Source organism: Podarcis muralis, chromosome 6 (genome assembly GCF_964188315.1).
Source record: "Podarcis muralis chromosome 6, rPodMur119.hap1.1, whole genome shotgun sequence".
Classification (NCBI taxonomy): domain Eukaryota; kingdom Metazoa; phylum Chordata; class Lepidosauria; order Squamata; family Lacertidae; genus Podarcis; species Podarcis muralis.
This window is the reverse complement of record NC_135660.1, coordinates 87,726,579-87,743,774: the sequence shown is the minus strand read 5'-3', so window position 1 is coordinate 87,743,774 and position 17,196 is coordinate 87,726,579. Positions and strand designations below refer to the sequence as shown.

Genomic DNA, 17,196 nt, shown 5'->3' with positions numbered 1-17,196 from the left:
TTATTATTATTATCCTTAAGCACTTTCAAGGGTTTCCAGAAGGGATAGGGTGTCTTACCTCTTCAGCAGGAGGAGAACAGCGTTGGCAGTGCTGGCATCGAGGCCTGTGGTGGGTTCATCTAGGAACAGCACTGGTGGTTCAGTGATCAGTTCCATTGCTATATTAGTTCTCTTCCGTTCTCCCCCAGACACGCCTCGGATCAGTTCAGTTCCTACCTGCAAAAAATTTAATTTAGGCATACCAAGCGTGTATCAGACACTGGAAAAACACCTCTAAGTGGTTCTTATGGTATTCAAGCTGGGAAGTTAGAAAGCTATACAGTTACTGACTGACAGACACCTGTGTGCATGAAAGCAGCCTCTGTCCCAACCCCTTTTTCTTTGTGTTTCCTGGAACAAGCAAGAAGCCCTGTGGAATGGCTCCCAGCTCAAGCGTATAAAATCTCTCTAAAAGGGAGATTTTACAGCCTGCATCTTTTCCAACCCAAAGATTGCATGATCCTTTCTGTAAGGAAACCAAATCATTTTCTTTTCAAGTTATTTGTTCATCTTTGTTTTGCTAACAGCAGATAAGAGACTTGTTGGATGTAACTTCTGCAAAAACTCTGTGAATAGATAGCTTCACTTATATGGAAAGCTAAGTGTCTGTGATTTATTCTAACCTAAGTATTTTGTGGGTAACAGTTGTTTAAAGGTGGATGAAGGCATAAGTAAATCTAACCAAGTTTTAAGGTGCATTGAGCAATCTGCTACAAGGGAGTAAAGATATTTCTTCCAAACCTCTCTTTCTAACATGGGGTGGGTAAAGGTAAAGGTAAAGGGACGCCTGACCATTAGGTCCAGTCGTGACCGACTCTGGGGTTGCGGCGCTCATCTCGCTTTATTGGCCGAGGGAGCCAGTGTACAGCTTCCGGGTCATGTGGCCAGCATGACTAAGCCGCTTCTGGCGAACCAGAGCAGCGCACAGAAACACCGTTTACCTTCCCTCCGGAGCGGTACCTATTTATCTACTTGCACTTTGATGTGCTTTCGAACTACTAGGTTGGCAGGAGCAGGGACCGAGCAACGGGAGCTCACCCCGTCATGGGGATTCGAATCACCAACCTTCTGATTGGCAAGTCCTAGGCTCTGTGGTTTAACCCACAGCGCCACCCACGTCCCATGGGGTGGGTAGGGTCACACTATTAACACTAAGCTTGTGCTAACAGCTATGGGAACATCAGCAAAGCCTTTTAAATTACCCCCAAGATGTGCTCACCTTAGTATCAGCCACTTTGCTCAGCCCCAGCTCATTGATAATCTGGACTACCCGCTCTTCCTTCTCCTGAAAGCTGATAGTGTTTGGAAGCCGCAAGGCTGCTGAGAAGAGCAGATTCTCCCTCACTGTCATTGTTCCCATGACAACATCATCCTGAAAGCAGAATATTTTGACTGTAAGAAAGCACATGCAAAGGAATATCCTTCTTCCCTCCGCCCTGCCATTCCAGGTGCAGAAACTGAATGGACTAGCAGCTGACTCTTACTTGAAGAAAGCCCATTAATTTTAATGGGTCTACTCTCTGTTTAGGCCCCATCTGCCCTATAAATTCAAAGCATCATCATACCATTTTAAACAGTCATGGCTTCCCCCCTAAGAATCCTGGAAGCTGTTGTTTGTTAAGGATGCTGAGAGGTGTTATTGGTGGACAGAGTCTTGCAGTAAATTAAAAAAGACCACGCAGAGTCGAAGGTCCAAAAGAAAAAACTTTTACAGTGGTACCTTGGCTCTCAAACGCCTTGGTACTCAAACAACTTGGAACCCAAACACTGCAAACCCGGAAGTAAGTGTTCTGGTTTGCAAACTTTTTTTGAAAGCCGAACATGCTCGGTTTTGAGTGCCACACTTCCGTTTTCAGTGTTACGCGAGGTCTGTCTGTTTTTGCTATTTATTTTGCGTTTTTGCGACTCATTTTGTTTTGTTTTGGTGACTGTGTGGGACCCAGTTCAGCTACTGATTGATTGATTGATTGTGTGTGTGACTGCAGTACATTGTTTATTGCTTTCATTTTATGGATCAATGGTCTCGTTAGATAGTAAAATCCATCTTAAATTGCTGTTTTAGGGGTGCTTTTTAAAAGTCTGGAACGGATTAATCCATTTTGCATTACTTTCTATGGGAAAGCATGCCTTGGTTTTGGAACGCTTTGGTTTTGGAACGGACTTCCAGAACAGATTAAGCTTGAGAACCAAGGTACCACTGTCCTAAAAGCCAAAGGTTTGTTACAAAAAACTTCAGACACACAAGGTACAAATGAAAGTAAGAGAGAGTGATAGAGAGCAGCTCGCTGAGTGCAGGAATTTCTCTCTCCCGGCTCAGTGTGACCTTGAGATAGTCAAAACAATATTTGCATCGGAAATGAACCTTCTAGAATCTTCCAGAATTTTCTAGCACTTTCCAGTTTCTGCCCACAAAGACTTTAGTCATGACAGTTAGGAGGCCCTTATTCCCCTCACAGAGCAACAGTTCTCAAAGTGGTTTAACAGTCAGTCCTTCTTCCAAGGGAACTCTGGGAATTGTAGTTCTGTGAGGGGGAAGAGGAGTCTCACAGCTCTCGGCAACTCTAGTTCCCAGGATTCTTTGGGGGGAAGCCACGGCTATCTGAAGTGGTATGATAGTGCTTTGACTGTGTCGTGCAGATGGGTGCTTATCGCCCCAAGAACTGGGGTGGCAGGGGAAATAGATATAGCAGAATCAAAATCCAAACAGCTGAGACACTCACCTGAACTACATATCCTGAGATGCACTTGAAATTGGGAGGTTGTGGGACACCATCTATGAGAACATCCCCTGACAAGCCGGCAGGATCTTTTCGAGCAGCCAAAACATCTAGGAGGCTAAAAGTAAAGGATGCAACAGTTGTTCAGTTGCAGACGACTCTGGGGTTGCGACGCTCATCTCACTTTACAGGCCAAGGGAGCCGGCGTTTGTCCACAGACTGTTTTTCCAGGTCATGTGGCCAGCATGACTAAGCCGCTTCTGGCGAACCAGAGCAATGCACGGAAACGCCATTTACCTTCCCGCCACAGCGGTACCTATTTATCTACTTGCACTGGCGTGCTTTCGAACTGCTAGGTTGGCAGGAGCTGGGACTGAGCAACGGGAGCTCACCCCGTCGCGGGGATTCGAACCGCCAACCTTCTGATCGGGAAGCCCAAGGCTCAGTGGTTTAGACCACAGCGCCACCCGTGTCTCTAGGAGGCTAGAGATGGTAAAATGTTCTGTCAAGTCCTCCTGCTTTTGAGACTACGATTTCCAACAGGGATAATAATGAACAACACAGCGAGGTCTTTTTCTGGACCCAAACTCTGAGGACTGTTATTCCTAACCAGCTCTGGAAGAGACATTCTCACTCTAAAAACACTGATAAGCAAAATAAAATAAAATAAAAAATTCTTATAAAACGAACCAAAGAGGAATTCAAATCTTGTGCTAAGGAAGCCCACTGGAAAGCAAGCAAATGATGCTCTTAAATGGAACATTGGAGAAACAGGTTATTACAGTGGTACCTTGGTTTGCATACGTCTTGGTTTGCATACGTTTTGGATTACAAACACGTCAAACCCGGAAGTGCATGCCCCGGTTTGCAACCTTTTTTTGCATTCCAACCTATTTTTTCTGATTACGAACAATTTTTTTGGAGGCCCCACTGGAGAAAGCGCGCCTTGGGTTACAACTTGTTTTGGTTTACAAATGGACCTCTGGAATGGATTATGGTTGTAAACCAAGGTACCACTGTAGTGGATTGTTGCTATGAATAAGTAGTGGTGCCAATACTTTGGTCTGGCAGGGCTCCTTTTGCGCCATTACTGCACGACAAGAAGAAATTCAGCAGCTGTGTTGGTGCTGCCATCACTGTATCTGCAGGCTGAGAAAAGCCTCATTTTCTTTTTTGTCCGCTGTCCCTATTTTTCAGGGACAGTTCTGGATTTACAGAAGCCGTCCCAGTTTCTGATTTGATCCTGAAATGTCCCACTTTTCCTTAAGGTAAAGGGACCCCTGACCATTAGGTCCAGTCGTGGCCGACTCTGGGGTTGTGGCGCTCATCTCGCTTTATTGGCCGAGGGAGCCGGCGTACAGCTTCCGGGTCATGTGGCCAGCATGATGAAGCCGCTTCTGGCGAACCAGAGCAGTGCACGGAAATGCCATTTACCTTCCCGCCGGAGTGGTACCTATTTATCTACTTGCACTGGTGTGCTTTCGAACTGCTAGGTTGACAGGAGCAGGGACCGAGCAACGGGAGCTCACCCCGTCACAGGGATTCAAACCACCGACCTTCTGATCGGCAAGTCCTAGGCTGTGGACACCCCTATTTTCATCAGAGAAATGTTGGAGGGTATGGGGTTATCCAACCCCCAAGCCATTTGAAGGCAGCGTTGTATAGGGAAGCTTTTTTTTAATGTTAAATGTTTTATTAATTTTTTATATATATTGGAAGCTGCCCAGAGAGGTTGGGGCAACCCAGTCAGATGGGCGGGGAGTAATGATGATGATGATGATGATGATGATGATGATGATGATGATGGAATAGGGCATCTCTTTTTTCATTGGAGAAATGTTGGAGTGGTTTAAAGAACAGGCACCCTGATCCCCCTTTCAAATAGCACCCACCATTACATGCAACTTCAAATAGCATTCTTCAAGCACAATTTATATGCAATTAGGATTTTAAAGCCAATTCACAACTTCACAGGCTTGCTTTGAAACCTGAGGAAGTGTATCTGGAAGGGAGATTTGTAATCCTTTCTTTCCTGGACCTTTCTTCTTTCTTAATCCTCTTCCCCAAAACTGCTCTCCGTTCCATAAGCAGGGGGTGGGGACAGGCTTCTGGGCAAGCGGTTTCGACAGAGAAAGGAAAATCCTCACCCATCTTCAAAGCATGTGCCAGTAGCTTCTGATTAAATAACTATAATTCCAAAAATCAAAACTTTCTGATAATAGATTTCCCACACCACTTGGAATTTGGCCTTAAGATATACTCACGAAGATTTGCCGCTTCCTGTTGGTCCCAGGATAGCATTCATGCCTGGCCTCATGATGCCACTAGAAGTAAAAATGAATAAAAAGGAGGTTCAGTTTATCAATTGTTTTCTGCGTGATCTATGTGGCATAATGACATCAGATCCTTTCCCCATGTCTTCTGCCACACCAACATTTTGTTACATAAATTTCCGTTCTGGAATTGTTGGTGATATAAATGGTTCACCTGCTATTATTCTGCTCATAATTTTATTCCTCCACCTGCCCACAGGTGTTTGTGAAATCCTATATTTGGTGTTGAATCTGGATTCTTCAATACCTCCTCTTCCATTTTAAAATACCAAGTTTCTGGCCCGTATGTATGGAAATATACAAAGAAACCTATGCCCTGCCCATGGCCGGATTTACCATATTTTTCACTCCATAAGATGCACCCTAGTTTTTTGAGGAGGAAAACAAGAAAAAAAATATTCTGAACGAAACAGTGGGTGTATGATTTTTGTGGTTCATGCTGTGGCCACAGACATGATATGTGATTTGACGGTGAGTTGGGGTAGCCCAATGCAAAAATCCCGAGGATCAATGTGGATCCGTGCTTTGTAACCACGTTTTTGCGCTGTTGCAGCCCCACAAAACAATGGATACGTGATTTTTTTGGTGCAGGCTGTAGCCATGGACATGCTATGTGATCTGATTGTGAATTTGGGGTGACTCAATGCAAAAATCCTGAGGATCCATGTGCTTTTACCTCCCCCCTCCCAGGCAGCCTCCTTTATCGCTAGCGTCCCTTATCTCCCTCCTGATCGCTTGATGATCAGCTGCTCAGCTGCTTCCTTTCAACATCCCCTTTCCTCTTGTTTACCTTAGTGTCTTTTCCTTAGCTGGAGCAGTTTTTTGCTCCTCTTCTTCTTCTAATTTCTCTCCTCATTGCTTTACTCTTCCTGTCTCCTCTCCTTGCAAGTTTGCTGTCTTTACCTCCCCCCTCCCAGGCAGCCTCCTTTACCAGCAGCCTTATCTCCCTCCCAATCGCTTGCTGATCAGCTGCTCAGTGGCTTCGTTTCAACACCCCCTCACCTCTTTCTAAAAAGAAAAAGAAAAAAGCACGAGCTGATTTTCGCCCCTGGGCAATTCGGCTCCAGGGACCACGCATTCGCTCCATAAGACATACAGACATTTCCCCTTACTTTTTAGGAGGAAAAAAGTGCGTCTTATGGAGTGAAAAATACGGTATCTGACTTTTAGAAGATATCTGAAGGCAGCCCTGTTTAGGGAAGTTTTTAATGTTTGATGTTTTATTGTGTTTTTAATACTCTGTTGGGAGCCGCCCAGAGTGGCTGGGGAAACCTGGCCAGATGGGTGGGGTATAAGTAATAAATTATTATTATTATTATTGGTTTCCAATCTTCTCACTTTAAAAAGGAAGTCAAATGAAAGGAAAGCTATCCCCCTAGAATTTCTCAAGGCTTGAGGAAGTTTGTGCACATAACACTCTATTGTTTTCCAAATTTGGATGCTCTTTCATGTGCCTGCCCATGTAATTGTTTGAGCTATCAGATTGGCACTTGCATAATGTGGACCTTGCAGAGTAATTTAGTGGCTCTGAGCAGCAGCAGTAGCAGCAGCAGCATTGTGATGGCTTGGGATTCAGACTCAGAGGCTGAACCTGAGGAATCCCAGCCTGCACAGTCCCCGCCTCCAGAACCAGCTGAGCCGGAGCTGGGGTCTGAGCCTGAAGGGTCCTCATCTGTGCTGGATCCTCAGGTGCAGGCACCAGCTGAGTCTGCTCTGGCCCCTGAGGTGATGGAGGACCCATTGCCTGCAGGTGCTCCACTCTCAGCCCCGTCAGGGGAAGCTGAGGTTGCCTCTGGGTCCGGTAACCCTCCAGCTTCTCCTGAGCTGCAAAAGCTTAGGGCAGAGAGGCAGAGGGAACTAAGTTCCTGCAGGAGGAGTGCTCACCTCCAGGCCAGGCGAGGCGAATCACCTGTGGACCAGGGCTGCCCTATGCCTCAGGGCAGATAAAAGCCAGTCAGCCCAGTCGCTGGTTGCGGGAGCAACGTTGTTGGTAGCCAGTTCCTGCCTGCTCTCCTGCCCTGCTCTCCTGCCAGAGTTCCTGACCCCACCCGACTCCCTGCCTTGGACCCCGCTTCAGCTTTGATGGACAGCCTCCATACCGCACCATTGACCTCGGACTAGACTCGGACTTCGCCTCTCGGTTAGCCCCCAGGACCAGCACAAGCATCCTGAAGGGAGAAACCCATTCTCTTGATGGGAAGCTCAAGTCTCCCCAAGGGAAATGTCACATCTAACATGTGGTACACATTCCTCCAGCAAATAAAACAACAGAATTAAATCACAGCAGGTTTATAGGCAGAGGAGGATGGGCTTGTGTCTCATACTGAGGCCGAGCTGAAGAATGGGTTTGGATGCTCCTTTTTGACCTATTCAAGGTGCCTGTTTCTGTCACACATGAGGGTCCTGCTTCAATAACGTATTCTCCCCATCTTTATGTCATACTGCCTCTTCGCCCTGCTTCCCAGCTGTAGACCTGGGCCTCCCAAAGGCACATCCAGCACTTTAAGGCTGGGCTTTTCTCTCCACACACAAAATCTCGGTAAAGATATTCGCAGTGATCCTTTCAGAATTCTGCCATTAGCTAAGCAATTGATATTGGGAACTCCCCACCCCCAAAGAAAAATGACACCTAAAACATCAGCTCACCCATTCCATTTACTATCTGAAAACATTTATTGTCTTGAGCTCTCAATGAATCAGGAAGATGAGCTCCTTAAGTACCGTATTTTTCGCTCTATAAGACGCACCAGACCATAAGATGCACCTAGTTTTTGGAGGAGGAAAACAAGAAAAAAAATATTCTGAATTCCAGAAGCCAGAACAGCAAGAGGGATCGCTGCGCAGCGAAAGCAGCAATCCCTCTTGCTGTTCTGGCTTCTGGGATAGCTGCGCAGTCTGCATTCGCTCCATAAGACGCACACGCATTTCCGCTTACTTTTTAGGAGGGAAAAAGTGAGCCTTATAGAGCAAAAAGTACGGTAATGTTTGATACATTACTGTATTTTTTTTAATTCTTTTTATTAATTTTCATAAGCAAACAGAAAAACAAAACAACCGTACATAAAAAAGAGGAAAAAAAACAAAACAAAAACAAGAACAAACAACAGAAAACCTAAACGGACCAAAAAAGAAACACACAAATTGACTTCCCTCCATCTCGGTTTTGGATTATATAAGATTGTAATTCCATTCTGCAGTTTTCATTTTATATCATCTATGCATCGCAAGAATTATGTTAAACCTACTGTGATTTTTAGATTCCTAGAATTTGTTTCCATATATGTTATAAATTTGGTCCAATCGTCATTAAACTTTGTATCTTTTTGCTGTCTGATATTCTGCGTCATGTTTGCCAGTTCTAAGTATTCAAATAGTTTAATTTGCCAATCTTTAACGGTCAGGATATTAGGGGTTTTCCAATTTTGTGCTAGTAGAATCCTAGCAGCTACAGTTGCATATTGAAACATTATGTAGTCTTCTTTTTTAATCTCGTCTCCGATCATACCTATCATATGTGGTGGAAGTGTGAAGAAATAAAAAAAATTTGGGAAGCCATATGCAATGAATTGAAAAAGATACTTAAATACACCTTTGTTAAAAAACCTGAAGCCTTCCTCCTTGATACATTACTGTATTTTAATATTGTGTTGGAAGCCGCCCAGAGTGGCTGGGGAAACCCAGCCAGATGGGTGGGGTATACATAAAAAATATTATTATTATTATTATTATTATTATTATTATTATTATTATTATTACTTCCCCCAAAATTTTCTGTTAAGACGCATATTGCATGCACTTACTAGACGTTATGAAGGATTTTCTTTTCCACCACTTTCCGTTTGCACGGGGGTCCCCGGGACTGCTTGATGGAATACTGGATGCCGTGGAAGCTCACCACTGACCCCCGAGGGGATCGGAGAGATTCTCTGGTTGGGACTGAACGTAGGAACGGACCCCCTCGTTCTGGTTCATTCCCAGCAGATACATGCCTAGGGTTGGACACAGCGGTTGTTCCTGAACCGTTGCTGCATGCGTCGAACTCTATCGGCCCAACGCTGACAGAGTCTTCGATTTTCTCCAAGGTGCCCATCTGTCACTGCCTGAAATATTAAAATGCATTGAATTCGCTTTTGAACGGAACTCTTGCAGCGGATTTGAAGCACTCCCTTTGAGGATTCTGAAAAATGTTAAGAATCCCGTCATTTCTACAGCACTTTCAAGGCACATATTATCGTCACCCCCAAAATAACATGCCTAAAATCTACTAGGCTTTACGGAAAGATTACTTAAGGGTTTTCTGCAAATATAACAGACACAGCACAAAAGGGAAAAGGGAGTGGGAGGGAAGAAGAAAATAAACAAGCACAGGCACAATTTCTTAAGGTGACATAGTTATTATAATTATCGCTTGGATGGAGACCATTCAGGGAGGAGAGGAGTCCAATGGCAGCTGGGTTCTTTCTCTGCTGGTTGATTGGGCCCCGTTATCCCACTGAGATACAGGCAGCTCTCGACCTACGAAGGGGTTACGCTCTGGAGAAAGCGTGTAAAGCCAAAATTGTGTACAGTGGTACCTCGGGTTGCATACGCTTCAGGTTACAGACTCTGCTAACCCAGAAATAGTGCTTCAGGTTAAGAACTTTGCTTCAGGATAAGAACAGAAATCGTGCTCTGGCTGTGTGGCAGCAGCAGGAGGCCCCATTAGCTAAAGTGGTGCTTCAGGTTGAGAACAGTTTCAGGTGAAGAACGGACCTCCGGAACAAATTAAGTACTTAACCTGAGGTACCACTGTATAGTCAAAATACATTGGGTTCAATTTTGGGTGCGATTGCCAAAGTCTTTTTTCCCAGATGCCTTCCTTTTTTAAATTTGTTTTGTTTTGTTTTTTGCTAAGCACGTAAAACCAGTGGCATAGCGTGGGTTGCCAGTGCCCAGGGCAAGGCATGTATCCTTAGTACCACCTGCCTGGATAGGCTGGAATGAAGGGGCAATAGCTCTGCGACCTACCCAAGTGGCAGCTGCCATGCCCCATGAGCGTTGAGCATGGCGGAAAGCTGAATGTGCTCAAGTTAGATGTGCTTGCGTTACCTGTACTCTCTTACAGCAGTTTTGTAACTGAGATTACACTTCCTGTTTCACAGACCAGGGATCATGAAGATAAGAGCTAATTCTTTGCCCTAGACAACTGGACCTGAGCCATCTATATTTTATGATATGGTTGTATAGATATAAATTTATGAATAATTCTAATCAAGCTTCATTCCACTGTATAAGCAAACCAGCTGATCTCATTTTTGCTCAGTATGCAGTATTCTAATAGGAGCTAGGTGTTCATTTAGCAATTCAAGAGCTTGTTATAAGCACTGAAACAGGAATGAAACAACGGGCACAGTCTTCTGTGCAGTTCCCATTCATCGCACGATAGACAATGGAAGAAATACAACGGTGGTCAGTGTTTACATTTCTGACAGTGCAATCCTATAAGATAGATACAAGAGTCCCATCAGTATTGGCATTCTGCGGGCTCCTGTAGACATACCTGTTAAAGCACGGATTCCCCTGAACTGAACTTTTGCTGTTTCAGCTGTTTTTTCACTCTTTTAATTGTTACACATTTTTAATTGTCTAATTAACTAGGGATGTTTTAATGCTCAATGGATTTGTTATATAATAATAATAATAATAATAATAATAATAATAATAATAAAAACCATATATGTCTATCCAGAAGCCCCACTGAATTCATAATAAGGTTTGCGGAACTCAATGAGACTTTCCTTTCAGCAGACATGTATAGAATTTTACTGCAAGCCAGAAGGTCCCCAGATCAACTCATTCTTCCAATACGAATTCACACAAGCCACTATCCGCCTCAGATCCTGCCACTGTGGCCACAATCCCACACCGCAGTCTAGCGATAATATCAGCCTACTTTACTGGAAGCTGCCTTATATTGAGTTGGCTCATTGGTCCACCTAGCTGAATATTGCCTTTCTCAACCTTGCCCCATCCCATGTTCTTGAACTAAAACTCCCACCACCCCTGACCACTAGGCATGCTGGCTTGGAACGATGGGAGTCGTAGTACAACAACACCTGGGGACCAAAGGCACACTACACACTATAACTGGCCGGAGCTCTCCAGAATTTTAGGCAGGAGTTCTTTCTGTCCTGGCTCTACCTGGAAACAGCAGGGATCGAACCTGGACCCTCACGTATAGAAAGAAGATGCTCTAGCACTGAGCCATGGCCCTTGCCCTAAAATACAGGTGAACTACATTCTTATTATTACCTGCCTTTCACCCTGAGTTCCCAGGGCAGGTTACAGCATTAAAACACAATACTGAAAACTTACAATCAAAAAATTAAGGTGAGTCTTAAAACAAAAGCCAGGGTAATAAGGAGCATCTTAAGTATTTTCTGGAAGCTGGACAATGAAGGTGCCCGATGCAACTCTTTGGGGAATTATAGAATTGTAGAGTTGGAAGGGACCAAAAAGATTATCTCGTCCGAACCAGGAATCTTTTGCTCAAACCCACAACCTTGAGATTAAGTGTCTCCTGCTCTACTGACTGAGCTAACGGAACAACAAATCTGCAAATTGTTATTAATTCTGAATATTATTTTGCCCTCGTTCTGTTTCTTTACTTATGAAGAAAACTCAGAGAGCAGAGAGGAGCACAGACAGGCTTTCAGAAGCCAAGATGCTGGAGTAAAAGGAGACCTTTAACTGGATCATCCTCTGCGAACTGATGCGAGTGCAAATTCAAGTTACAAAGAACTCATGATCAGCCATGTCTTCTGCATTAGCCCATTCCAAGGGGGGTGGCAAAAAGGGCTTTTAAAAAATCATTAAAGATTTTCTTGGTTTGCAAAACCACATGCCTTTTCTCTTTTTTCAGGCTGTACAGTCTTTCTTACAAATCGGCTACATTTGTTGTGAGACATTAGTGTTGAGTACTGCTTTTGCAAGATCAAACCTATCCATTCTTAAGGAAATTAGCCCTGAGTGCTCACTGGAAGGACAGATCCTGAAGCTGAGGCTCCAATACTTTGGCCACCTCATGAGAAGAGAAGACTCCCTGGAAAAGACCCTGATGTTGGGAAAGATGGAGGGCACAAGGAGAAGGGGGCGACAGAGGACGAGATGGTTGGATAGTGTTCTCAAAGCTACCAGCTTTGAGTTTGACCAATCTGCGGGAGGCAGTGGAAGACAGGAGTGCCTGGCGTGCTCAGGTCCATGGGGTTACGAAGAGTCGGAAACGACTAAACAACAACAACAAACTGCCTTCTCTGCAGAGCAGCCCGGCAGACTCCCAGCCCTCTGAAAACTTAGCCCCAAGTAAGTAACACAAATTGCAGATAGCAGTGAGGCGAAAAGAGTGACAGGCAAACTAGCCATTACACAGCATCCTCTCTACTTCCACTGCCCAAGCGATTCAGTACCTCTTTGGTTCTGTTGCTGCCCAAAAGCTCCCGGTCCGATTCAGCTCAGCTGCCTACAGGTCTCTCCCCAGCAGAACTGAAGGTGAAAACCGCTATTCCCTGGTTGCTGCTGACTCAGTTCAAGGCAACTTACATAAACTTTTGTTTGAGGAACTCTCACTCATTAGCAGCTTCTGATGCTGATGGGAGTGTCAAATTACTGCTGTCACGCAATCTCCCCTGAGGTCACTGGAGGAGAAGTCACAAGCAGAGAGTCAGAGTGCCTTTGTAAAGAGAATTTTAACTGTATTTTTCTTGTGGTTGGTTTTTTGTCTTTTTCTTTTGGCAGATAGGGGGGTTTCGGAAGATCGTCGGAGATGTAGGAAAAAGAATCTTCCGGTTTTGAATTTGGAGACGTCCCCTTTCTCCCACTGATGATTCCACGTTTATCCCTGAAAAGCCTTATTCCTGAAAAGCCGTGTAAGAAACTGCATGCAGGTTGCAAACATGACTGCCGGAATTCCTCCTGTTTTTCCAGGTTGCTGTTTGAACCTGTGCCCTGTTCTTGCCTCAATTTATAAATTGGACAGAAATAAAAAATCCTTTCCCCTTGCAATCTCTTTTTGTGTTGCTTCGCAACCAGTGGTGAAGTACAAGTAGGTTTTTACACACTCTCCCTAGAATAACATACCCTCCTCTCTGGATGTCCTATTCCATAATAGGCCGTAAGGTTACCAGATTTTTTTCAATGAATCCGGGGACACTTCAATGGATTTTGTATGGGGACTGATTTGTAAATCCGGGGGCTGTCCCCAGAAAACGGGGACGTCTGGTAACCTTATAATAGGGACATCAAACAATCAAAGAAACAAAAGTTTCCCACCCTAAATGTATTTAATAATAATAATAATAATAATAATAATAATAATAATAATAATAATAATTTATTTATACCCCACCCATCCGGCTGAGTTTCCCCAGCCACTCTGGGCGGCTCTCAATCAAATGTTAAAAACAGTACAGCATCAAATATTAAAAACTTCCCTGAACAGGGCTGCCTTCAGATGTCTTTTAAAGACAGGATAGCTGATTATTTCCTTCACATCTGCAGGGAGGGAGTTCCACAGGTCAGGCGCCACTACCGAGAAGTCCCTCTGCCTGGTTCCCTGTAACCTCACTTCTCGCAATGAGGGAACCGCCAGAAGGCCTTCGGCGCTGGACCTCAGTGTCCAGGCAGAACAATGGGGGTGGAGATGCTCCTTCAGGTATACAGGACCGAGGCCGTTTAGGGCTTTAAAGGTCAGCACCAACACTTTGAATTGTGCTCAGAAACATACTGGGAGCCAATGCAGGTCTTTCAGGACTGGTGGTATGTGGTCCCGGCGGCCACTCCCAGTCACCAGTCTGGCTGCCACATTCTGGATTAATTCCAGTTTCCGGGTCACCTTCAAAGGTAGCCCCACGTAGAGTGTGCTGCAGTAGTCCAAGCGGGAGATAACTAGAGCATGCACCACTCTGGCAAGACAGTCTGCGGGTAGGTAGGGTCTCAGCCTGCTTACCAGGTGGAGCTGGTCGACAGCCGCCCTGGACACAGAATTAACTTGCGCCTCCATGGACAGCTGTGAGTCCAGAATCACTCCCAGGCTGCACACCTGGTCCATCAGGGGCACAGTTACCCCATTCAGGACCAGGGAATCCCCCACACCCTACCCCTAATCCTAACCCTATCCCTCAAAAACAGTACTTCTGTCTTGTCAGGATTCAACCTCAATCTGTTAGCTGCCATCCATCCTCCAACTGCCTCCAGGCACCTACACAGGACCTTCACCGCTTTCGCTGGTTCTGATTTAAAGGAGAGGGAGAGCTGGGTGTCATCTGCATAGTGATGAACACCTAGCCCATATGTATCCCACTGTCCTTTATTTGCTGTTGTGCATGTAGTTCCAGAATACTGTCTTGCAGTTTAAGTACAGTCGTACCTCGGAAGTCGAATGGAATCTGTTCCGGAAGTCCGTTCGACTTCCAAAACTTTTGGAAACCAAAGTGCAGCTTCTCATTGGCTGCAGGAAGCTCCTGCAGCCAATCAGAAGCCACAAAAGCAGCATCAGATGTGTGGGTTCCAAAGAACGTTCGCAAACTGGGACACTCACTTCCAGGTTTGCGGCGTTCAGGAGCCAAAACATTCGACTCGCAAGGTGTTCGACTTCTGAGGTACGGCTATACAACAGAGCCTGGAAACGTCTTACTTCTGAGTAGGCAGTGTCAAGCGCCATTTACAATAAAGGAATAAACACTCCATATGTTTCCTATGAAATGGCTGACTGTGGAAGCATTGCAATGAAAAATTTAAAGCGCATTGGTGACCTTTTCCTTTGAAAATATAGGAAGTGCTTTGTATGCCAGCTTCACCATTTCCTTTACAGTGGTACCTCAGGTTAAGTACTTAATTCATTCCGGAGGTCTGTTCTTAACCTGAAACTGTTCTTAACCTGAAGCACCACTTTAGATAATGGGGCCTCCTGCTGCCGCATTGCCGCCACACAATTTCTGTTCTCATCCTGAAGCAAAGTTCTTAACCCGAGGTACTATTTCTGGGTTAGCGGAGTCTGTAACCTGAAGCGTATGTAACCTCAAGTGTATGTAACCCGAGGTACCACTGTATTTGGTGCAGGGATTTTATTTTAGGATAAACAGGACTCTGTTTTTGCACCCACCCACACCACTTTAAATTGTTCTCTGAGACGTGGAGAGGAGGAAAAATGAAAACCAGGATATTTCAGGATCAAATCAGAAACTGGGACGGCTTCTGTCATTCCAGGACTGTCGCTGGAAAATAGGGGCCCTGGGAGGGTAAGCTATGAAATGGACTAAGCAGCTCTGTTGCCCTCTAGTGCAGGGGTCAGCAAGGTTTGCCTTGCCTGGGCTGGTTCACTCTGGCGAAGATCTCTCCATGGGCCGAATTGCACATGTGTGTGAGCGTGCGAGCCTGCGCTTTCTGCCGTCTGCATCTGCGCAGATGCTATTTACAGTGCCTACGTCTGCACAGATCCGATTTCTGGCACCGCAGAAGTGAGTCCCTGCGCCGTGCCGGTTTAGTGCAGCGCATGGGGGCTTGCTAAGCGGGTGGCTCAGTTTGGGGGCAGCTTGTCGGCTGGTTAAATGACCCCTGTGGTAAGAGAGAATATTATGAAAATGATATACAGGTGGTACATGACACCAGTCAAGCTTGCAAAAATCTATCATTTGCCCGATAATAAATGTTGGAAGTGTAAAGAAACGGAAGGTACATTCTTTCACCTTTGGTGGACGTGCCCAAGGATTAAGGCTTTCTGGGAGATGATATATAATGAAATGAAAAAGGTATTTAAATATACCTTCCTGAAGAAACCAGAGGCCTTTCTCCTGGGCATGGTCGGCCAATTGGTGCCAAAGAAGGACAGAACCTTCTTTTTGTACGCCACAACAGCAGCAAGAATACTTATTGCAAAGTATTGGAAGACACAAGATCTACCCACCCGGGAAGAATGGCAGATGAAGGTGATGGACTATATGGAACTGGCGGAAATGACTGGCAGAATCCGAGACCAGGGAGAAGAGTCAGTGGAAGAAGATTGGAAAAAGTTTAAAGTCTACTTACAGAAATACTGTAAAATTAATGAATGTTAGAATGATGTTGGAAAAGAAGTTAAGTGGTTTTTAGCTGTAATGCTATAAAGGAATATGAAAAAATGGATTATTAACAGGTAAAAATTTAATGTTATAATACTTTAAGATTAAAGACTAGGACAAACAAAGAGGGAAAGGATTTGCTGAACTAACAAATTGAACTGGAATACAAAAAAGGGAGGTGTGAGGAGGTCCGGGAAACAAGCAAATGAAAGATAAGTAATGGAAAGATGGAATTGTTTTTAACTATTTTTATTTTGTATTTTTCTTTTTTCTTTTTTCATTTTTCATTTTTGTAATATTTTGAAAATCTTAATAAATATCTTTTTTTTTTTTAATAAATGACCCCTGTGGGCTGCTTGTGGCCCATGGGCCTTAGGTTGCCTACCCCTGCTCCAGCGCAACGAGTCCTCTTTTAAAACAGCTGGCCTTCTTGCAGTGGGCAATTCACTGAAAAGTGTTGGGTGAACAAATGATTAACAGGGAGACGAGCAGAGTAAATTAGGGGGAATTCCTCAATGTCCTATAACCACCCTATCAACAAATCAGAATGAAAGCTCAGTAAAGACTGGACATTGTCTGACCTCCATGTGAGCATTGTTCAAACAGAATAGGACGAAAGCTCATTGCATAGGTCACTTCCCCTAGCGGTAACATTTATTGAAATTGTGATTTCCCACAAAACTGTGTGTCCGCTATAGGCCCACCACATATTTTAGCTTTATTCTTCACATATGGTAAGGATTCAACCTTTTTTTTGGTGATGTGGCACAAGGACTAATCGGAACTGTAGCAGATGTTGTCTTCTTCCATCTGGAAGGAGCCACAGCGTCAGTAAACAGCCGATCGTCTCCCCCAAACAGGCTCCCCCCTCCCTTTGGCAGATGGCTTTTGCACTGTAAAGTCAACTCCGCGCAAACAGATAAAAAAACAGGAGACGGAGCAGAAATTGCTTCCCTGTGTGTTTGCAAAAATGGAAAAGATGGGACGACACTATGGACTCGAATTTATGGTGTG

General features: G+C 44.7%; 1 protein-coding gene across 1 annotated transcript in view; it reads right to left on the bottom strand.

Moving 5' to 3' along the window:
- Positions 1-12,682, bottom strand: part of LOC114596996 (broad substrate specificity ATP-binding cassette transporter ABCG2-like) — a 35,353-nt gene extending 22,671 nt beyond the window's left edge. Inside the window, exons 1-6 of the mRNA XM_077930692.1 lie at positions 12,535-12,682; positions 8,890-9,189; positions 5,021-5,080; positions 2,760-2,874; positions 1,259-1,411; positions 59-216 (exon numbers count right to left, since the gene is read on the bottom strand). Of these exons, the coding sequence (XP_077786818.1) occupies positions 59-216; positions 1,259-1,411; positions 2,760-2,874; positions 5,021-5,080; positions 8,890-9,179 (776 nt within the window). The 5' untranslated portion in view covers positions 9,180-9,189; positions 12,535-12,682. The remainder of the gene's footprint in view (positions 1-58; positions 217-1,258; positions 1,412-2,759; positions 2,875-5,020; positions 5,081-8,889; positions 9,190-12,534) is intronic.
- Between the last annotated feature and the right edge of the window lie 4,514 nt (positions 12,683-17,196).